General features: G+C 41.7%; 2 protein-coding genes across 15 annotated transcripts in view; one reads left to right on the top strand and one right to left on the bottom strand.

Annotated features, from left to right (window-relative positions):
* The first annotated feature begins 3,513 nt into the window (after positions 1-3,513).
* On the top strand, positions 3,514-18,953 carry LOC129559602 (aldo-keto reductase family 1 member C3-like). The gene is made up of 9 exons (XM_088843988.1): positions 3,514-3,609; positions 5,547-5,705; positions 7,645-7,761; positions 8,698-8,775; positions 10,715-10,837; positions 12,479-12,588; positions 13,526-13,691; positions 14,265-14,347; positions 18,814-18,953. Exons 1-9 carry the CDS (start codon positions 3,514-3,516, stop codon positions 18,854-18,856), a joined length of 975 nt encoding a protein of 324 aa, XP_088700114.1. The 3' UTR covers positions 18,857-18,953.
* Positions 15,184-24,120, bottom strand: part of AKR1E2 (aldo-keto reductase family 1 member E2) — a 31,932-nt gene continuing 22,995 nt past the window's right edge. For 8 of the 14 annotated variants that reach the window (XM_088843992.1, XM_088843993.1, XM_088843990.1 and 5 more), the window contains one exon: positions 15,186-24,079. In XM_088843992.1, coding sequence (XP_088700118.1) covers positions 24,037-24,079 — 43 coding nt within the window. In that variant the 3' untranslated portion in view covers positions 15,186-24,036. Of the gene's footprint in view, positions 24,080-24,120 lie in introns of all 14 variants that reach the window. The other 6 variants (XM_088844000.1, XM_088844001.1, XM_088843996.1 and 3 more) reach the window with 2 other exon arrangements.

Below are 24,120 nucleotides of genomic sequence, written 5' to 3'. Positions count from 1 at the left end.
GTAAATTCCAAAATCTTTACATGGAGAAAGTAATTCTCTCATGTCATGGATTCTCCCTTTCTCAGTCTGAAACCATCTCCAGTAATTCACCTGTAGACTATAGTGTGCATAACTTTCAGTCTTTTAAGAAAAATGTTATTGGGGTATCTTCTCTTCAGTTGTTCAGTCATGTCTGATTCTTTTTGACCCAACAAACTCTAGCTCACAGGACACCTCCATTCATGGAATTGGGGGGTAGTAGATTTAAAATGTGTTAGTTTCAGGTGATCTAGTGATCTCTTCAAGAAAATTAGAGATACCAAGGGAACATTTTACGCAAATATTAGCTCAATAAAGGACAGAAATGGTATAGATCTAACAGAAACAGGAGATATTAAGAAGAGGTGGAAAGAATACACAGAAGAACTATACAAAAAAGATCTTCATGACCCAGATAACCACGATGGTGTGATCACTTACCTAGAGCAAGACATCCTGGAATGTGAAGTCAAGTGGGCCTTAAGAAGCATCATTAAGAACAAAGCTAGTGGAGGTGATGGAATTGCAGTTGAGCTATTTCAAATGCTAAAAGATGATGCTGGGAAAGTACTGCACTCAATATGCCAGCAAATTTGGAAAACTCGAATTTTGCTATTTGGAAAACAGCAAAGTGGCCACAGGACTGGAAAAGGTCAGTTTTCATTCTAATCCCAAAGAAAGGCAATGCCAAAGAATGTTCACACGACTGTACAATTGCACTCATCTCACATGCTAGCAAAGTAATGCTCAAAATTCTCCAAGCCATGCTTCAGCAGTATGTGAACCATAAAATTCCAGATGTTCAAGATGGATTTAGAAAAGGCAGAGGAACCAGAGGTCAAACTGCCAACATCCGTTGGATCATTGAAAAAGCAAGAGAGTTCCAGAAAAACATCTATTTCTGCTTTATTGACTATGCCAAAGCCTTTGACTGTGTGGATCACAACAAACTGTGGAAAATTCTTAAAGAGATGGGAATACCAGACCACCTGACCTGCCTCCTGAGAAATCTGTAGGCAGATCAAGAAGCAAAGTTGTAACTGGACATGGAAGAACAGACTGGTTCCTCATCGGGAAAGGAGTATGTCAAGGCTGTAGATTGTCACCCTGCTTATTTAACTTATATGCAGAGTACATCATGAGAAACACTGGAATGGATGAAGCACAAGCTGGAATCAGGATTTCTGGGGGACATATCAACAATCTCAGATACACAGATGATACCACCCTTATGGCAGAAAGAGAAGAAGAACTAAAGAGCTTCTTGATGAAAGTGAAAGAGGAGAGTGAAAAAGCTGGCTTAAAACTCAACATTCAGAAAACTAAGATCATGGCATCTGGTCCCATCACTTGATGGCAAATAGATGGGGAAACAGTGGAAACAGTGTCAGACTTTATTTTGTTGGGGGACTTCAAAATCACGGCAGATGGTGCCTGCAGCCATGAAATTAAAAGACGCTTACTCCTTGGAAGGAAAGTTATGACCAACCTAGATAGCATATTCAAAAGCAGAGACATTACTTTGCCAACAAAATTCTATCTAGTCAAGGCTATGGTTTTTCCAGTGATCGTGTGTGGATGTGAGAGTTGGACTGTGAAGAAAGCTGAGCACCGAAGAATTGATGCTTTTGAATTGTGGTGTTAGAGAAGACTCTTGAGAGTCCCTTGGACAGCAAGGAGATCAAACCAGTCAATCCTAAAGTAAATCAGTCCTGAATATTCATTGGAAGGAATGATGCTGAGCTCCAATACTTTGGCCACCTGATGTGAAGAACTGACTCATTTGAAAAGACCCTGATGCTGGGAAAGATTGAAGGCAGGAGAAGAAGGGGATGACAGAGGATGAGATATTTGGATGGCATCACCGACTAAATGGACATGAGTTTGGGTAAACTCCGGGAGCTGGTGATGCACAGGGAAGCCTGGCGTGCTGTAGTCCATGGGTTCACAAAGAGTCTGACACAACTGAGCAACTGAACTGAACCGAACTTGAACAATACAGGTTTGAAACATGTGGGGCCAAGTGGCTTTTTCTTTTTTTTTTTCAGTAAATATGTACCACAGTGGTAAACCCAGGTTGGTTGGAGCTACAGTGGCAGAACTGAAGAGGAGACTATAAAGTTAAATGTGGATTTTCAACTGTTTTTGGGTTCGCACCACGGGAGGGTCAACTGTATAATATATGGAGTATTTATACCCTATCCAATCAAGGACAAAAGTCTCTAGTATATTCCAGTAAACTTTTTCTTTTTGCTAGAATCTCCTGTGTTTGTGGATATATTTGCATCCTCCAAGACCTTTTTACTTTAGTCAGCTTTGAACTAACATCCTTGTATTATCTAATTTTAATGAGATGACATTAGTATTTTGCAACACAAAAATTAATGTTTTTTTAGGCCTGGTGTGCTGTGATTCATGGGGTCACGGAGAGTCGGACATGACTGAGCGACTGAACTGAACTGAATTGAACCAGATCTTAAAGTAAAATAATACTTTGGAAGATCAGCCAACAGGGGTTTTCGCATGCAAATTGTTTCTTATTCTTGCAGGAAATGGAGTGGGATGACCTCAGTGGTGCTGACCAGACAATTTCAACCTAGCTAATCAAAATTACATTTCTGATGAAGCCAATTATTCAAAGAAGACAAACAAATGGCCAATAGGTATAAAAACGTGGTCAGCATCACTAGCCATCAGGAAAATCCAAATCAAAATTATAGGATACTGTCATACTTGTCAGATGGCTATTATTTTAAAAAACTGATAGACACAATAAATGTTGGAGAGAATGTGGAGAAATCAGAAGCTTTGTACATCCCTGGTGGCTCAGAGGTTAAAGCGTCTGCCTCCAATGCGGGAGACCCAGGTTCGATCCCTGGGTCAGGAAGATCCCCTGGAGAAGGAAACGGTAACCCACTCCAGTATTCTTGCCTGGAGAATCCCATGGACGGAGAAACCTGGTAGGCTACAGTCCACGGGGTCGCAAAGAGTCGGACACGACTGAGAGACATCACCTCAATAGGAATGCAAATAATGCAGCTACTATGAAAAATAGTATGAATGCTTCTCAAAAAATTGAATATAGATCTACCATATTCAGCAATCCTTGTTGTTCAGTTACTAAGTTTTGTCCATCTCTTTGGAAAGCCATGGACTGCAGCATGCCAGGCTACCCTGTCCTTTGCTATCTCCTGGGGTTTACTCAAACTCATGTCAATTGAGATCCAACCATCTCATCCTCAGTCACCTGCTTCTGTTCTTACCCTGTCTTTTCCAGCCTCAGGGTCTTTTCCAATGAGTCAGTTCTTTGCATCAGGTGGCTTCAGCTTCAGCACTAGTCCTTCCAATGAATATTTAGGATTGATTTCCTTTAAGATGGACTACAATCCTACTTCTGTGTTTAAAAAAAAAAAATTGTACTATTTTCTTCCCTTTGCAGATTTCTCTTAATAAAGAGGAAAATCACAGTTTATCTAGCCAGAAAAGTGAGAGAAGATGAATCAACTGAAACTTTTTTCTTTAAAGATGAATGACGGATACTTCATGCCTTTGTTGGGATTGGGCACTTCTGCTCCTCAGGTAATCAGAATGGTGTTAGAGATGGAGGAGTAGCAGACTCGGGTCCTGATCAGAACCAGTCACTGTGTGAATTTGGGATATTCAGATGGACTACCCTTTCTTAATTTTTATTATGCTTCTCTCCAGGGTAGATTATTTTGTGCATTAAGTCAGTGCTTTTCGAATGTTCACGGGTGGGTTCACCTTTTCCCTTTATTCTCATCTGCTGTCCAGTTGTAGCCATTTTACAGTAGATTAGAATCAATGGCTTCCCTGGTGTCTCAGACAATAAAGAGTCTGCCTGCAGTGCAGGAGACACTGATTTGATCCCAGGATGGGGAAGATACCCTGGAGAAGGAAATGGCAATCCACTCCAGTATTCTTTACTAGAGAATTCCATGGACAGAGGAGCCTGGCAGGCTATAGTTCATGGAGTTGCAAAGAGTCAGATACAACTGAGTGCCTAACACTTTCAGAATCAATGAAATCCAGCTGTCATGATTGGTGGTTTAGTCACTTAGTCATGTCCGACTCTTACAAACCCATGGACTTGTAACCTGCCAGGCTCCTCTGTCCATGGGTTTCCCAGGCAGGAATACTGGAGTGGGTTGCCATTTCCTTCTTCAGGGGATCTTTCCAATCCAGGAATCTAACCCAGGTCTCTTGCATTGCAGGTGGATTCTTTATGGACTGCACTACGAGGGAAGCCCATTTACCATGTATCAGAGACCTTGATGCAAATTTGCTTGTGATGCAGTTTCTCTGAAATTTCTAACATCTAAGTTGTCCCCTCCCATTTATCCCCAATTGTTGAACATCCAGAGAAATCCTGGGGATAAAAGGACCTGGAGAAAGAGATTAATCTTTAATCTCAGAGGGAGTTTATGTGCTCTGAGGTGGAGATAGTCCCTTAGAGGTCAGGCTATGAATACTGAGCAGTGGGAAGAAGCATGTGACACTTGGAAATTCTCTCTCTGTTTGGAAGACTGAACTTCATGCTTGATGCCCCAGCAGGAGAGTCATGTGGTGTATGATGTTGAAGTCTGATGCAAGGACACTGGCAGGGACTATTGCTTTATTTTGACTTGGCTTTTTCATCTGTGAACAGTCAGTTCATCTCCATGGGACTAGTTAACTCAACAGGAGTTGCAAATTTAAATATATATATATATATATATATATATATATATATCCAGAGACATTTTAATACTGAGTGAAGTAACAGGGGTTATGGAGAGGTGAAAATTATAGACAATTTCAGGAGCCCAGCCTGGTGGACCAGCAAACCAGTAGACAGTTAAGAAGAATAACAGTTTTGAAGGAGAAAATGTTAGCTAAAGAGGAACTTAGTAGCCAAAAAAGAAATTAATAATAAGAAATTTTTAAGTGAAAAAAGTTTTTTTTTACATTTTTAGTTCTTCCTCAAATATCGTTTGAAGTGTTTCTCCAAGTTACTTAGGTAAATCACTAATTTATTCCATCTGAAGTTATGTCTTCATTGCACTGATAATTTTTTGCACTGGATATCTGGGTTGAAACCAGTTTAATGATCTCTTACAAAGTGAATTAACTTAGAAAGGTAACTCTATATATTATGTAAGTCTACATGTCATGTAGATAATGGAAGTCCAGAAATAGAGGGTTAATGATATGATGTGCTGGGACCAGTTCATGAACTCAAAGTTTCCATCATAAGTATCTTTTCCCAACATTGGTTGCTCATTGAAATGAGCCATGGTGGGAGTATTTCCACCATAGAAATTTGCTAATGCTATAAATTAGGACTCCTCTTCTTCAGACTCAGTTGTTAAATATTTACCATGAAATAAAAGTCAACATTATGCTTTGTCACCACTAGCTCTTAACTCTTAGAGTGATGGCTTCTATTGAACAGTTCTGCTTGTGGAACTGGTCCTCTGTTCCTGATTTAAGTAGACCTTTATCTTGTTATTCTTTTCTAGGTTGTTGAGAGTGAGGTAGAAAAAGCTGTCATGAGAGCAATTGATGTTGGCTACCGCCATATTGACTCAGCATATATTTACCAAAATGAAGAAGAAATTGGGAGGGCCATCCAGATGAAGCTTGCAGATGGTACCGTGAAGAGGGGTGATTTATTCTACACTACAAAGGTGCCGTGTGCAGCTACATGTGTATCTGTGGGATGCTCACTCTTTGAGGAATCATTTCTTTGCAAATTCCTCTTCTCACTGTTCACTCTCAGACCCTGAACTATGAGAAGGCTGGTTTGGAACAGATGGATAGCAATTTGAATTCTATGGTCAGATTTCCTGTATTTGAATCCAAGTTCTGTCACTTACTTACCTCGGACAAACTACTTAAATTCTGTCCCTTAGTTTCCCAAGCTGTAAAATGAATAAAATAATAGTTACCTTACAGGATTTTTTGAGTATCATTAATACTTCAAAAACACATGTAAAGCTTTAAAAATATTTAATGCATTTTAAATGTTCATAATACTAGCTGTTACTATTGTCATAAGGTTTAAAACTCAAAGGGGATTTATCTTTTCCAACTCTGTTATACTCACATTTTGATGCAATGACTTCATCTTTCTTAGCTGTAGTGTGAGAGAGAGCAATTTATCAGAAAAAGTAGGGTTATGGAAACTACAATCAAATTTTAGCTTTTTAATATCCCATATATAGCATTGTCAATAGACATTTGTTTCTCTTTCCTATAAGGTGGGAAAAATAATACCATGGAACTCATATTAGGGTAACATTCATGTTTATAAAAGCATTTCTAATGTATTTTTTTAAACTCTCAACCATTTTTACTCATATAACTTATATCTACTGATGCCATATCTAAAACATAAGAACTTAATATTTGAATCGGATTGGAAAGGAAACCTGAGAGGAATTTTTCCCATCATGTTCCTTGAATTGACTGCTAGAGAAAAAAACATTTGAATTGGAGGTAATGCAGCCCAAGAGGAGGGAGACGGTGTTCATGGTAGTGAACCCATCCTGGTCTATGAATGGATAGTCATTCCTTCCAGCTCCAGCGGTACCCCTACATCACTAACCCTCTTAACTCTCATCTTCCATCCTCTTTTCATGGGATCCTTTTGTTTCTTTATCCTTAGCAATTTTGATATATTTTCCTTAGATTATTACACTTAAAATGAAGTGACTAAAACACACTCTACCCCCAAATTCCTAAGAGACCTAGCTTTTTCTGGCAAATCTAACCATTGAATACAGCCGAGATCACAATCACTTGATGTTCTTATTTAAAATGCAGTTTCCTTGGACTTCCCTGGTGGTCCAGTTGCTAAGACTCTGCCCTCCCAATGCAGGGGGTTCTGGGTTTGATCCCTGGTGGGGGAACTAGATCCCACATGCCACAACTAAGAGTTCACTTGCCACAGATAAAGATTTTGTGTGCTCTACAATATTGTGTTGGTTTCTGCCATATTATTACACTGTACACCTTAAGCATGCAGTGAAAGTGAAGTTGCTCAGTCGTGTCCGACTCTTTGTGACCCCATGGACTGTAGCCTTCCAGGCTTCTCCATTCATGGGATTTTCCAGGCAAGAGTATTGGAGTGGGTTGCCATTTCCTTCTCCAGGGGATCTTCCTGACACAGATCTCCCGTATTTCAGGCAGATGCTTTATCCTCTGAGCCACCAGGGAAGCCCTAAGCATACAGTGCTATATGTCAATTATCTCAAGAATAAATGAATTTATTTAAAATTATTTTTAAAAAAGCAATTTCCCATCCCAGTCTCCAGACATTATGATTTTATGATGTTTGAGAGAGAACTCAGGGCTATAATTTGCACAAACAAACTAAATAATTCTTTTATGTTTCCAGTTTTGGGAACACCTGTGTAAGACCATATTTTAACTTTCTACTCTGGTGTCTTACTTCAGTGTGAAAATAAGCTATGATGATAAAGAATCCCAAGCTTCACAGGATGACTTATCACTTCCCAACAACTACAAGTGGGTTTCTGGTTGTTGCTGTTTATTCGCCATTATATTCATCTCTCCTGAATATTCTTAGATGATCCTACCCCACTTCTCTTTCCACCGCTGCAGCTGTGGAACACTTTTTTCCGTCCAGAATTGGTTCAAACCTGCCTGGAAAGCTCGCTGAAAAAACTTCAACTGAGCTACGTGGATCTTTATCTTATTCATTTCCCAGCAGCTCTGAAGGTTAGTGAGAGTTATTTTACTTTATTAATGTCATTAAGAGTGAAATAAAGAGGACACCGTTTGTGAAAGTGGGATGAATCATACGTAATACTTCAATATTCTCCTTGTATTTTCTTTTTTCTGCACCTATCCCCATCCCAGCTCACTATTCCAGTCCCAGACCGAAGGGTTAGTTGTTCAGTTGCTGAGTCACGTCCAACTCTTTGCGACCCCATGGACAGCAACATGCCAGACTTCCCTGTCTTTCACTGTCTCCTGGAGTTTGCTCAAGCTCATGTCCACTGAGTCAGTGATGTCATCCAACCATCTCATGCTCCGTCATCCCCTTGTCCTCTTGCCCTCAGTCTTTCCCAGCATCAGGGTATTTTCCAACGAGTCAGATTTTTGCATCTGGTGCCCCCAGTATCGGATAGGTTTTCTGGTTTCAATGTCTTTGCCTCGATCTTGTGGACAAATGTCTAAATTTTCTAGGCCCTGTGCTCTTGAATTTCGACCTCGTGCCCACTGGTGTCTGGGGAATATCCTGATGTGGAAACCAGGGAAGGTACAGAACGTGTAATGAGGATGAGATTCAGCCCTGAAATGCTGACAAGTCCCTTTCTCATATGACCACCTCCAGGTGGAGAGCAGGGGTGGAAGAGTCTTATCCCATAAGGATCAGGACCAAGGAGCCCATTTAGCTATGACACCACTCTGGGCTCTCACTGTGATGGTGTCTTGGGTATCTCAAGTTGTCCTTACACGAGCAGTATTTATTAGATCTTCAGGCTTTAAAAACATTTCTAGAAGTGTACTTTTTCAATGTACTACATTTCCCTCTTCCTTTCAAGAACAAGGCTAGATTGTTTCATTAGTCTCAAGGCCTAAAGGCTCCAAATAGCTTGGCTGAAGCCAGACACAGCCTGATATAACCTCCTCTTCTTTCCTGTATTCCAGCCTGGGGAGGACCCAATCCCAAAGGACACCCACGGAAACATCGCTTTTGACACAGTGGATCTCTGTACCATTTGGGAGGTGAGTGCAGCTCCAAAGAGGCCATGTCTTTGCACACTGAGAGAGAGAGGACTCACAAGGAACTGGAGAGAGGTGGACAGGGTCCAGTTCTGCCTGTTGTGTAGGCGTGGACAAAGCCATGAATGTCCCTGTACCTCAGTTTCACATTCCAGCTGTGTAGATTCAGTAAGTAGTTATTGAGGTGGCTCAGATGTTAAAGCGTCTGCCTCCAATGCGGGAGACCCGGGTTCGATCCCTGGGTCGGGAAGATCCCCTGGAGAAGGAAACGGTAACCCACTCCAGTATTCTTGCCTGGAGAATCCCATGGACGGAGAAGCCTGGTAGGCTACAGTCCACGGGGTCGCAAAGAGTCGGACACGACTGAGCGACAGAACGGAACGGAACGGATGATGTACTTAGCCCTGGGTACTTCCATGTACCCAGGCTATACCTGTGAACAAAACTAAGATCTCTGGCCCCATAGTGTGGTAGGTTCTACTGGGCAGGGGAGGGATGTAGTGATATAGGAAAGTGAAGCTGATTCAGGGAACTGAGAATGCCAGGATGGTTTGGGGGCACAGATAGGCAATTAAAAACAGAATGGACATGGGACAGTGCTCCCAATCCAGGGGTCCTAGGTTCAATCTGATCAGGGAACTAGATCCCGCATGCTGCAATTAAGAGTTCATAGGAAGTATTAGTTTCTCAGTCATGTCTCACTCTTTGCAACTCCATGGACTATAGCCCTTCAGGCTCCTCTGTCCATGGAATTCTCCAGGCAAGAACACTGGAATGGATAGCCATTCCCTTCCCCAGGGGATTTATCCAACCCAGGGTTCGAACCTGGGTCTCCCTCATTTTGGGCAGATTTGTTACCATCTTAGCCAGTAGGGAAGCCCCAAGAATACTAGAGTAGGTTGTCATTCCTTTCTCTAGGGGAATCTTCCTGATCCAGGAATCAAACCTGGGTCTTCTGCATTGCAGGCATATTCTTTATGATCTGAGCCACCAGGGAAGCGAAGAGTTTGCATGCCATTGCCAAAGATCCCACATGCTACAACTAAGAGGTGGCACAGCCAAATACATAAATTGAATACTTTGTTTAGAAAAAGAAAAACAGAAGGGACATTGTAGTCCTCTTTGAGAAGGTGGCATTTGAACAAAGACTTTCAGGAGATGAAATTTATTAAGCGAGTATCTGGAGGAAGACTGATGTAGGCATAAAGAAAATCAAGGCAAAGATTTGAAGGTAGGAGAAAGTCTGTGTGTGCATGCTAAGTCGCTTCAGTCATATCCGACTCTGCGACCCTATGGACTGTAGCCCGCCAGGCTCCTCTGTCCATAGGATTCTCCAGGCAAGAATCCTAGAGTGGGTTGCCATGCCCTCCTCCAGGGGATTTTCCTAACCCAGGGATCGAACCAGTTCTCTTGCATGTCTTGCATTGGCAGGTTTACTACTTTACTACTAACACTACCTGGGAAGGCCAGGGGAAAGCTCAACATGTTCAAAAAACATCAAGGACAGGTGGGGCTGGAGCCCAATGAGTTTGATGTCAATCATAGGAAAGGATGTCAAAGAGAAAATAGGAAGCCAGTGGTCTGGGAGGCAAGCATGGCAGCTTCCTGTTTCCCAAGCTACGCCTGGCTCAAGCTCCTTTTTCCTAGTGCTTGTTCTGTTAGTGTTTTACCAGATTTTTCTAGGTGATTAGCTAAAGATTGTACTGTTTCTCTTAACCCTGCCTGGGCTGCTTTCATCCTTTTCTTTTTCTAACTTCTTAGCCAATTAAAAAACTATTTTAAAAAATAATTCTCATTTTCCTATTTCTCCTCCTCCTATTGGCCAACTCCTGTCTTATTTATTGCAATCTGCATCTTGTATTCTCCCTCACCCAGCGCCACTCGTGCTACCATTTAGTATGCTTCTCTAGTCAGTTACCCCTCACCACCCCTCCCACCCCAGGCCCTGGAGAAGTGTAAGGATGCAGGGCTGACCAAGTCCATCGGGGTGTCCAACTTTAACCACAAGCAGCTGGAGAAGATCCTGAACAAGCCAGGGCTCAAGTACAAGCCCGTCTGCAACCAGGTAATTCCCTCATCAATCTACCCTCAATCTCTTCTCCCTCCTCACCAGCTTACTCTTCTCTCATTTCAACAAGGTCACCAAATGTCACTTCCCTCTTTGCCACTGACCCTGGGACATCAGCTGCTCCAAGAGAACAGAATGTATTTTAAGTTACTGAAGATATTGTTAAAGATTGCATCCATTTATTTTTATTTCTTTTATTTGCTTTTGTTCCCATGTCATTTTATAAGAAACATCCAGGAGTCAAGTTGAAATATAATCTACTAGGTGTTATGGTAGTTGGCCCTAGCAATTCAGAGCTAGCAAATGACTGACCTTTCTAATAAAAGGTCAGAAATATTGGAACACTCATGCATCAGAGAGACTGGGTAATTCATCGTTTAACAGCACTTTTGAATTCTTTGTCATGAGATAACCACTGGGATTCTTTTTTGAAGTTTTTATTTTGTCTTGGAGAACAGTCAATGAACAATGCTGTGTTTGGTTCAGGTGTACAGCAAAGTGATTCAGTTACACATATACATGTATCTAGTCCATTTCAGATTCTTTTACCAATTGTTGTTTTTCAGTGGCTCAATCATGTCCGACTCTTTGTGACCCCATGGACTGCAACATGCCTGACTTCCTTGTCCTTTGCTATCTCCTGGAGTTTCCTCAAACTCATGCTCATTGAGTCTGTGATGCATCCAACCATCTCATCCTCTGCCCCCTTTTCCTCCTGCTCTCAATCTTTCCCAGCATCAGGGTCTTTTCCAATGAGTCAGTTCTTCATATCAGGTGGCCAAAGTATTGGAGCTTCATCTTCAGCATCAGTCCTTGTTGACGTTTTTCCCAATTAAGTTGTTACATAGTGTTGAACAGAGTTCCCTGTACCACAGAGTAATTCCTTGTTGGTTATCCATTTTAAATATAGTAGTGGGTAACATGGTATGAAATCACTCCCAAATGATATGAATGTACTTAATGCCTTTGAACTATATACTTAAAAATGGGTAAAATGGTAAAAGTATGAAATGTAGCTTTTACTCCCATAAAAAATTAAAAGTTAAAAAAATTTAGAAGTCTATTTGTTAAGATAAACTCACAGTAATGAGCAACACATACACTTCCTTATCTTGGAGAATAGGGAAGGAAACCACGAGTGTAAAAATATTAATAACTGGCAGCACTTCTTCCTGGCAGAGAGCGTACATTTCTACATGATCTCATCTCCTGTTAGACATCTCATATCTAAAGGCAATCCATATATTAGATATTAGTAAGGCTTAGTGTTTTCTTCCTTGTAGATAAAAATAAAAACCGAAGTTCTAAAAATGTTTATTTTTTTGTCCTTTGGGAGATTTACCTTCACTTTGGAGATCACCGATTTGAGAAAGGAAAGAAAATTGGCTGCTAAGGGTTCTTTCTTGGGGAGGAAATGAGGGATGAATAGATAAAGCACAGGGCATCTTTAGGCAGGAAAACTGTTGGGTCTTATGCACCATGGTCACAGCTGTGGATGATGGTCGTGTGCTGGCCCTTGTTGCTGGCATTTCTAAATATTTGCAACACCGTGAATGTAGCTGTGTGTGTTCCTTGTACATTTGGGGATGGTGATCCTGCTGACCCCACACTCTAGTAATTCTGTTTGGCAATTTACAGGTAGAATGTCACCCTTACCTCAACCAGAGCAAACTGCTAGAGTTCTGCAAGTCCAAGGACATTCTCCTCGTTGCCTACGCTCCCTTGGGGTCCGACTTAAGGAAGAAATGGTAATGATCTCTATAAAGGTATTCTGATCCTAGATGCTGTGTCTTCTGGAGCCATCTCTCAAATGTCTGGGGGAAATTAAGGATAGTTAGCAGGAATGATCCATCTTTGCAAACCCTTTCCCTAGCCTACATTTTGAAGACTCAGTGAAGTATTATTGAATAAAAAGTAATTATTGCATGAGTGCTAAGTCACTTCAGTCATGTCCAATTCTTTGTGACTCTATGGACTATAGCCCAGCAGGCTCATCTGTCTGTGGGATTCTCCAGGCCAAAATACTGGAGTGGGTTGCTATTTCCTCCTCCAGGAGATCTTGCTGACCCAGGGATCTAACCTGCATCGAACCTCCTGCATTAGCAGGTGGATTCTTTGCCACCTGGGAAACACACATTATTATTACTAATTAAAATGTTCATCCAATTCAAAAGTTTTGGCTTTAAAGACTGACAAGGTTTCCAAGTCATGATTCTGACACTTAGCAGTTAAGCGATATGAGACAAATAACAATTTCTATAAGTTTTAATTTCTTAATCTCTTGACGAGAAATATAGATGTGTACCTTTTAGCACTTGAGTACAAAACAGAGACAGTCAAGAGCATCTTTTGAAATAGCAAATTCTTATAAAATTCTTGACTATTTGTTACAATGGTGGTCTTACTTGGAACAACAATTTTGCCTTCTTGACTTATTCCATATTTTGCTAAGTTTCTCAAAAATGTTTAAAAGATGACAAAAAACCAAACCTGATTTTCCCTTCTCATCTCACTTTCTCTTGTCTTTCTTCTTTGACTTTATCAAAAGAGGCAAAAGAGTTATTGAGACAGCCAGAGTGTCATGAGGAAGATTCCAGCGGATTAACCATCCCTAGCCTGATTAAACTAACCCAGGTAGAATGGATGTGCAACCTCAGAAACAGAGCATCTCTGTCTCCTTCCCAGGGTGAAAAAGGAAAATCCGGTTCTCCTGCAGGATCCAGTACTCAATGCCATTGCTGAAAAGCACCAGCGAACTCCAGCCCAGGTAGCCCTGCGCTACCAGCTTCAGCGGGGTGTGGTGGCTCTGGCCAAGAGCTTCAATGAGAAGAGGATCAAGGAGAACTTCCAGGTACCTGTAGGATTGGGCAGCAAGAGGCTGACAGAGGCACATTGTCTGTCCCCTGGGGTGGGTTGTTTGGGAGGTTCCCAATGTGTATTTGGGTAAAGCTTATCTCCCTATGTTCTCTATGGGTATATGTGCTGTATTTAACTCTCCTGTCCTCCAAACCTACAAGGCAGGAAGCATAGTATTTGGAAAGAACTGTCTACAGAGGGTTCGAGTCAAGTTTAAGTCTCAAACCTGGTTTTCACTCCACAGTATGGCACTGAATAAATCACCTGTTGATTTCTTCAGCTGAAAAAAATGGAGTTTGTCCAGATGAGATGTTGGCTCAGAAATCTCTAAGATTCCTTGGCTATCACCACAGTCACCCAAAGTCTCTGAGGGTGACCTGAATCACCAACCTCAACTCTTTGAATGGACAAATTTCTGTGACTTTTGCCGGGGATGAACCCCAGGTTCATGAAAACTACACAAGTTCCTACATAAATGTGTGTGTCTGTATCTGCATGCCAGCAGGCATGTAAGGGTGGCCATATTTGCATCTGGGAAATTGAATTGGTTGTCTCATATTTCTGATAGGTTTTTGAATTCCAGTTGACCCCGGAGGATATGGAGTGTCTGGATGGCCTAAATAGAAACATACGCTATTTTGACCATGGCGAGTAAGTAGCTGGTTCCACCATAGATGCTGTGGGAGCAGGGTAAGGAGGGAATTCCCTTTATTCTAGTCCACAAAGGGTAGGGTCCTCTGTTGCCTCTTCTTTTAGGGAAGTGAATGGAAAACCTCTCTTTCCTTCAAGCCCTCATACCCTTGTTGCTCCACACCCCTCAGTTTGTATTCTTTGTGAATTCCAGAATCGATCAACACATTGACATCCTTTGCATGTACTTTCAGGTCTCCTTGCTCTTCTTTGTCTTACTCCTTGGTCTAAAACCTGGCGACATCCTGCTCTCTGCCTGTGTCATCAGTTTCCTCCTCCCCCGGGAGAATATATAAATATAAATGAATCACTTTGCTGTACACCTGAAACTAACATAGAATTTTTAATCAACTACACTCCAATAGAAAATAAAAATTAAATTGAATAAAATAAAGATACTACTATTTTCTAGGAAAAAAACAAAGGTCTGGTCAGGAACCCCTCTTTTTGGCATCTGGTGGCCTGCCTTCTCACTTGGAGCAAAGGCCAAAGTCCTCACCGTGCCTACAGAGGCAGCAGGACCACCCCTCCATGTCTCTGCCTCCACGTCAGTCCTGCTGCCCAGTTCCTCTGACTCAGTTCAGCCCAGTGGCCTCCGTGCTGCCCCACATGTCAGGCCCATCTCAGGGCCTCCGTCCGAGCTGGTCTCTCTACCCAGAATGCTCTTCCTCCAGATACCCGGGTGTTCCCTCTCTCACCAATGTCAGTCTTAACTCAGATGGCACCTCCGGAACACCTTCTCTGTCATTTCCTCTAAAAAGGCGGCCCAGCCCAGCACAACACTTCCTCCCTCTGGGTCCTGCTCTGTCTCTCTCTTGGCGCATCTCCCTCATTAACATAGCACATGGTTTGCTAACCTATTTTGTGTACTTTCTGCTTATCATAGAAGAGTAGATTCCTAGGGAAGGAATTTTAAGAAACTGTTCTCTCCCTGAGTAATTAGTGAATATTGGTTGAATGAATAATAAAATAATAGGGTAGAGTAACAGACAGTGAAGAAGCAGACAGTAATTTTTAGCAATTAATACCAGTCATTTTAATCAATAATAATTATCCAGTGATTTAGCACTACCTACCTCAAAAATAGATGGGGAAACAGTGGAAACAGTGTCAGACTTTATTTTGGGGGGCTCCAAAATCACTGTGGATGCTGATTGAAGCCATGAAATTAAAAGATGCTTACTCCTTGGAAGGAACGTTATGACCAACCTAGATAGTATATTAAAAAGCAGAGACATTACTTTGGCAACAAAGGTCTGTCTAGTCAAGGCTATGGTTTTCCCAGTGGTCATGTATGGATATGAGAGTTGGACTGTGAAGAAAGCTGATCACCGAAGATTTGATGCATTTGAACTGTGGTGCTGGAGAAGACTCTTGAGAGTCCCTTGGACTGCAAGGAGATCCAACCAGTCCATTCTAAAAAAGATCAATCCTGGGTGTTCATTGGAAGGACTGATGCTGGAGTGAAACTCTAATACTTTGGCCACCTCATGTGAAGAGTTGACTCACTGGAAAAGACTCTGATGCTGGGAAGGATTGGGGGCAGGAGGAGAAGGAGACGACAGAGAATGAGATGGCTGGATAGCATCACTGACTCGATGGACATGAGTTTGAGTGAACTCCGGGAGTTGGTGATGGACAGGGAGGCCTGGCATGCTGTGATTCATGGGGTCGCAAAGAGTCGGACACGACTGAGTGACTGAACTGAACTGAACCTCAAAAATGATGACTTTATATATACAAAGAGAGTTCACCTTATTTGCGAAAATGGAAACCCTTGTTGAAGTGGCTTATATTATAATCACCCTATCCATTTCTAGATCTAATATATAATTTTTCACCCAGTGAAGTCATAGGTAAATTATTTCTTAGTGCTTGGAAGAAACTAACAGCAGTACTATTCTTGTCACCTTCCTCACCATCACCTTGAAATATTTGTTAAGTTCAGGTATTAAGCCAGAATGGCAATGTATTAAAAGAGGAAGAACTCATTTCTGCCCTCTTGGGAGTTTATAATATTGACACAAATTGTTTATCTCCTTACGCTGTAGAATAACAAAGCTACAAAAAATGTAATATATTGGTTTATTTTTGTGCATGTGCCCAAGTGCATGTAAGCATATTTATTTTCTACAATGTGTTGATTACACTGCAATGCAATTGTACATAGTGGTCATAAAACTGGTTGGACTTTTACTTGTCCAAAAGGAAAACTACATCAATTCTCTTGCTTCAGTTCAGTTCAGTTCATTTGCACAGTCATGTCTGACTCTTTGCGATCCCATGGACTGCAGCATGTTAGGCTTCCATGTCCATCACCAACGCCCAGAGTTTACTCAAACTCATGTCCATTGAATCAGCGATGCTATCCAACCATCTCATCCTCTGTCGGCCCCTTCCTCTTCCACCCTCAATCTTTCCCAGCATCAGGGTCCTTTCAAATGTCAGTTCTTCATATCAGGTGGCCAAAGGATTAGAGTTTCAGCTTCAACATCGGTCCTTCCAATGAATATTCAGGAATAATTTCCTTTAGGATAGACTGATTGGATCTCCTTGCAGTCCAAGGGACTCTCAAGAGTCTTCTCCAACACCACAGTTCAAAACCATCAATAATTCAGCACTCAGCTTTCTTCACAGTCCAACTCTCACATCTGTACATGACTACTGGAAAAACCATAGCTTTGACTAGACAGACCTTTGTTGTCCAAGTAATGTCTCTGCTTTCAATATGCTGTCTAGATTGGTCATAACTTTCCTTCCAATAAGTAAGCATCTTCTAATGTCATGGTTGCAGTCACCACCTGCAGTCATTTTGGAGCCCTGAAAAATAAAGTCTGTCATTATTTCCACTGTTTCCCCATCTATTTCCCATGAAGTGATGGGGCTGGATGCTGTGATCTTAGTTTTCTGGATGTTGAGTTTTAAGCCAACTCTTTCACTCTCCTCTTTCACTTTCATCAAGAGGCTCTTTAGTTCTTCTTTGCTTTCTGCCATAAGGGTGGTGTCATCTGCATACCTGAGGTTATTGATATTTCTCCCAGCAATCTTGATCCCAGCTTGTGCTTCATCCAGCCCAGCATTTCTCATGATGTACTCTGCATATAAGTTAAATAAGCAGGGTGACAATATACCGCCTTGACGTACACCTTTCCCAATGTGGAACCAGTCTGTTGTTCCATGTCCAGTTCTAACTGTTGATTCCTGACCTGCATACAGATTTCTCAAGAGGCAGCTCAGGTGGTCTGGTATTCCCATGTCTTTCAGAATTTTCCACAGTTTATTGTGATCCACACAGTCAAAGGCTTTGGTATAGTCAAAGCAGAAATAGATGCTTTTCTGGAACTCTCTTGCTTGTTCAATGATCCAGTGAATTTTGGCAGTTTGATCTCTGGTTCTTCTGCCTTTTTTAAATCCAGCTTGAACATCTGTAATTTTATAGTTCACGAACTGCTGAAGCTTGGCTTGGAGAATTTTGCCAAGCATGTGAGAAGAGGTGCAATTGTGAGGTAGTTTGAGCATTCTTTGGCACTGCCTTTCTTTGGTATCAGAATGAAAACTAACCTTTTCCAGTTCTGTGGCCACTGCTAAGTTTTCCAAATTTGCTGGCATATTGAGTGCAACACTTTCCCAGCATCATCTTTTAGAATTTGAAACAGCTCAACTGGAATCCCATCACCTTCACTAGCTTTGTTCATAGTGATGCCTGTAAAGCCCACTTAACTTTGCGTTCCAGGACGTCTGGCTCTGGAAGAGTGATCACACTATCATGATTATCTGGGTTGTGAAGATCTTTTTTGTATAGTTCTTCTGTGTATTCTTGCCACCTCTTCTTAATATCTTCTGCTTCTGTTAGGTCCATACCATTTCTGTCCTTTATTGTGCCCATCTTTGCATGAAATGTTCCCTTGATATCTAATTTTCTTGAAGAGATCTCTAGTGTTTCCCATTCTATTATTTTCCTCTATTCTTTGCACTGATCACTGAGGAGGGCTTTCTAATCTCTCCTTGCTATTCTTTAGAACTCTGCATTCAAATGGGTATATCTTTCCTTTTCTCCTTTGCTTTTTGTTTCTCTTCTTTACACAGCTTTTTGTAAGTCCTCCTCAGACAGCCATTTTGCTTTATCACATTTCTTTTTCTTGGGGATGGCCTTGATTCCTGTCTCCTGTACAATGTCACAAACCTCCATCCATAGTTCTTCAGGCACTCTGTCTATCAGATCCAACCCCTTGAACCTATTTCTCAGTTCCACTGTTTAATCGTAAGGGATTTGATTTAGGTCACACCTGAATGGTCCAGTGGTTTTTCCCTACTTTCTTCAATTTAAGTCTGAATTTGGCAATAATGATCTCTTGCTTAAGTCAGTTGAAAAGAAACCTCTCTACCCAGCCCAGGTAATTGACTAAAACTTTCCCTTTATCTCTTAGGTTTGCTCATCATCCAGATTACCCATTTCATGAGGAATATTAACAACTGTGTCTGTGGTTGCTCCAGAGTTCTTGCATTGGGGTTGATGATCGAACCACATCTCAAGGTGCCTGCTTTGTTAGACATCACTTAGCCTGATCAGTTGCAATACTAGAGTAGGAAATAAAAATCTCTAAACCCAGTTTTTTCCCCAAAAGTAAATAAAGACACAATCCAAACAATCCAACATATCACTTGTTTAGCTTTTTCATCTTTTTCCCCCTGTGTAACTGAGATTGAAATGCTGACATCCCTGGAAGTGACTATAGAAGATGGAGTCCTCAAATAAAGCTAACCATAGTATATATACCAAATTTTCCAGGTGTGACTTTTCACCTGTCTACAGTTCTTAAGTGTTTTTTCCTCTTCCGTTCAGTGAATTTCCCACACTATGCAATTTTATGAGATCTTTTAAAGGGATCTAAAGCTTAATGAACACACAATACCATTGTCTATATTTCAATGAAAAATTACTCATTATTCCCCAAACAAAGAAGGCATCAAATTGAATTTAAAAAGACAAGCTACTGATGCCTACACCAAGACAACTGAGATATTAGATCTGACCAAGATTTTAAGAGTATCCATCATGAAAATGTTTCAAGAAGCCATTACAAACATACTCGGGACAAATGAAAAAGTAGAAAGTTTCAATGAGGAAACAGAGTATCCTAGCAAAGAAACAGAATACATAAAGGAAAACCAAATGAAAATTTTAGAAGTGAAAAATATAGTAATGAGAATTAAAACCTCATGGATGAACTCAATAGACCTGAAGGAACAGAATAAATACAGTGTTCTGGAGATAAAACAATATGAATTACTCAGAGGGAATAAGAAAAAGTAGGTTAAAAAAAAAAAGGAACAGTGCCTTGGGGACCAGAGGAGCAATAACAAAAGATTATAACATTCATGTGATTAGAGTAGGGGAAACAGGGAGATGTTCTTCAAAAGGGTATCAACTTTCAGTTGTGAGATGAGTAAGTTCGGAGGATCTAATGTACACTGAGGTGACTGTAGTTAATAATATTGTATGTACAATTGAATTTGCTTATAGATCCTAAGGGTTCCCAACAAAACAAAAACAAACAAACAGGTAACCTGAGAGTTGATGGATGTGTTAATTAGCTTGATTGTAAGTGGGGACCATTTCATAATGTATATGCGTAGCAGGCCATCATTATATGTAAAATTTCAATTGTCAATTATACATCAATAAATCTGAAAAAAAGTGATGAATCCCATCAAATGTCCTTTCATGGAATCAAACAATAGAACTGACATTGAGGAGAATACTTTGAGTTTATAACTGTTCTAATTTTAAAAATTGAGTTTTATATTTATTGTGCTAGTGTCTACTGTCTACTAGAGCAAATCTCAAGACTTCTCAGCACTCAGAAGGGAACTATGTTAGGTGATGGGAGTTAACTCATATCATTTCACAATGCACCTGGATAGCAGATCAGAATCCGCCTGCAATGTAGGAGACCAGGGTTCCATCCTTAGGTCGGGAAGATCCCCTGGAGAAGGGAATGGCTACTTGCTTCAGTATTTTTGCCTGGAGAATTCCACAGACAGAGGAGCCTGGTGGGCTACAGTCCATGGGGTCCAAAGAGTCGGACACAACTGAATGACTAACACTTTCACTCCATAGCAGATCACCATGCCATGTGCTTAAAATACGTGGTTTGTTGATTATACCTCAAGAAAGCTGGAGAACCAGAGGGGAGAGTGGGGCAGAGGTGGGGAGGACAGTTATAAAAGGGATGCCCGTGATGATGGCAAAGTCCTGTGTCCTGACCATGGTCACGACTCATGAAATAAATGTGTGAAAAAATTGCACAGAACTAAATGCACATGCATTGCTAAGTCACTTCAGTTATATCCGACTTTTTGTGACCACATGGACTATAGCCTGTCAGGCTCTTCTATCCATGGGGGTTCTCCAGCAAGAATACTCGAGTGGGTTGCCATGCCCTCCTCCAGGGGATTTTCCTCACCCAGGGATCGAAACTGGATCTCCTGCATGGCAGGCAGAGTCTTTACCCCTGAGCCACAGGTCAAGCCCAACTAAATGCACACCCAGCACAAATCTAAGAAAATCTGAACATGGTCAGGGGGCTGCATGGATGTTGATATTCTGGTTATGACATGTGGCTCTTGGTTTTGCAAGACAGTTATGTTGGGGGAATAGACGGGACACAAGCTTGCTCTGTATTCTTTTTGAACCGCAAGTGAATCCATGATCATCTCAAACTAAAAGTTTACTTTAAGGACTGCACCGGTGGGCCAGTGGTTAAGACTGTGTTCTCCTACTGCAGGGGGCACAGGTTTGATCCCTGGTCAGGGAACTAAGATCCCACATGCCGCAGTGTGGCCAAAAAAGAAAAAAGAAAAGAAAACGTTTACTTTAAAAAAAGCCACTGACTGGCGACTCGTGAAGGTTCGATGCATGATACAGGATGCTCGGGGCTGGTGCACTGGGATGACCCAGAGGGATGCGATGGGGAGGGATGTGGGAGGGGGGTTCAGGATGGGGAACACATGTACACCCGTGGAGGATTCATGTCAATGTATGGCAAAACCAATATAATATTGTAAAGTAATTAGCCTCCAATTAAAATAAATAAATTTATATTAAAAAAATAAATAAAAAGAGCCACTGAATACTTGGCACCAGCTCCACATGTTCTCCTCCCTTTTGCATTCCTTTCTAGTCAGAAGAATTTTGATGTGGCTGTAGCTTTGGGCCCTCCCTACTTACTGTGGAATCCAAAAATAAAATTCTGCCCAGAGCACAGGCTGAAGGAAATGGGAATAAAAACAGTCTGGGCCATGAAAACCAGGAGCTGAATGAATACACAACCTGTTCTATGGAAATGACCTTTGGAAACTGGATACCAGTTCTGAGATTTGGCACTGCTATTACCAAAACAGTGGGCTTCCCTGGTGGCTCATTTTGTAAAGAATCCACCTGCAATGCCGGAGACCTGGGTTTGATTTCTGGGTCAGGAAGATCTGCTGGAGAAGGGAATACCTACTCAAGTATACTTGGGCTTACCTGGTGGCTCCAACAGTAAAGAATCCACTTGCAATTTGGGAGACCTGGGTTCAATCACTAGATTAGGCAGATCCCCTGGAGACCCACCTGGTGGAGGTGGACCCCGTGCTGACCCTGGAGGAGCAGCAGCTCCGTGAACTGCAGCGTCATGGCTATGACAACCCCACCTACCGCTTCCTGGAGGAACGACCCTGAACCAACCCTCTTCTCCCCTTCAGCAGAGCCCAGACCTTCCCTCTTCCTGGAACCCCTGAACCCTAACTCCCAGCCTGGGGGAGAGGGTGAAAAAGTTCATTTCAGACCCTTTGTGAGGGGGCTGGAAATTCTTATTTCCCCTTTCCAGTTCCAAATTCCATCCCTAAGAAATCCCTGGGTATTCCCAGCTGCCCTCCCCGCCTCCTTGAGACCTTTTCATTTTAATTTATTTTGTACATTAATTTATTGTTCCTTAAGGTGACCAGCAGCTTGGTCCCAGTGTCTGTTGTTCCCTGGAATTCATCCTCCCATGTGTCCTCCACTAAGATCCCAATAAAGTCCTCTTCCCCACCAAAAAAAAAAAAATACCAACCACTCCAGTATTCTGGCCTGGAAAATCCCATGGACTGTATAGTAAATGGGGTCACAAAGAGTCGGACATGACTGAGCAACTTTCACTTCCACTTCATTACCAAAACAAGATTATTGAGGGGGGGTGGGGAGGCGGAAGTAAAAAAGAGGGGATAAGACCAGGAGAAAAACAGTCCTTTCTGGGAAGTGTTTTGAAATTCAAATTTTAATTTCTTCCCACAACTGCAAATGATTAACCATAAATACAACTTTTCTATAGCAACATACTCTAACTTGAGAATTTGGGGGGGAACCCCTTTTTTTCCTAAAGTTCAATCCTTAAAGGCTTAAATACTGTCAATTAATATGTACATTTTTAATGATTTTAAAATATAATACAAAATTGCTTCTAGGAGCATCTACATAAATTTTTAATCCTATCCAAAGTTACTGAAAGTGCTATTTTTTCAAAATACTCCAAGTGTTTTGGAGGTTGATTTTTTTATTTTGGGTGGAGAAACTGGAAAATCATTGTCAATTCAGTTTTTATTTCTATTATAATTAATTTGTTCACTGGTTTTTGGACATTCAAATCTTAGCTTCAACCTTCACAACCAGGTAATGTTTGGGAATTATTCAGCCACCATGTGCTTGTCTTCTTAAGAGGACTCAGCACGTTCTGCAAATTAAATGCCTAGTGGGCTTCCCAGGTGGCTCTAGTGGTAAAGAATCTGCCTACAATGCAGGAGACGCAGGAGACCCGAGTTTGATCCCTGAGTTGGGAAGACCTCCTAGAGGAGGGCATGCAACCCACTCCAGTATTCTTGCCAGGCCATGGACAGAGAAACCTGGTGGGCTCGTCCATAGCGTCACAAAGAGTCGGACACAACCACACAGCACAATGTGGTAAGTAATCAATAACTGTTAGTTACTGTGCTCCTCCAATATCACCCTTTTAAACTGGGAATTTATCATTTCCTTACTTACAAGGACTGCATTATGGTTTTATTACTTTTGTTTTGTCTTTTAGACAGGTTGGAAATCATTTTTCCCAGGCTATGGGAAACCTGTCCCCTATGGCAGCACGTTAGCCTCAGTGAGGGATGGGACAGTGGCAGGCTGCTGAGCACACCGTTTTGCTGTGTGTTGGTAAGGATTTCACTTTAAAACCATCTGCGGGGATTGGCAGGGAACAGAGGATCAGAGACAAAGCAAGAAGGGCCAGGGACTGACAATGGCTGAAGTTGAGTGATGGGGGTGGAGGTTCCTTATGCTGTAGACATTCCAACATTTCCATAACATGATTTTTTTTTTTTTAATGTGAAGGCAAATTATTCAGGAGTCCTTGAATATCCTTGTTTGAGGGTGCAGGCCACCCAGCGCTCTTGTGAGAACCCAGCGCACTGTGCCTCGGATTCTAAAACCTGAATGGGTCTCAGTGGAGAGCGATCGCTGCTCTCGTGATGCCTCCAGTTCTTGGGGCTTCTCAGGGAACCCACCCAAATCAAGCTGTGTCCCCTGCCCTGTCCAGGGCTGCCCTGCCTCAGTGAGGATTCATCTGGGCTGAGCAGGGTCCTCAGAACTCTGCTCTGAAGGGATAGTCCTTGTGATTTTCAGTTCTGAAAAACAGATCAAAGATAGAAGCAGAGAACAGTTATTA

Source organism: Moschus berezovskii, chromosome 15 (genome assembly GCF_049115385.1).
Source record: "Moschus berezovskii isolate FMDL1 chromosome 15, NW_MosBer_1.0, whole genome shotgun sequence".
In the NCBI taxonomy this organism is placed as follows: domain Eukaryota; kingdom Metazoa; phylum Chordata; class Mammalia; order Artiodactyla; family Moschidae; genus Moschus; species Moschus berezovskii.
Note: the sequence above shows the minus strand (reverse complement) of the source record. Positions and strands in the feature narration are given on the sequence as shown.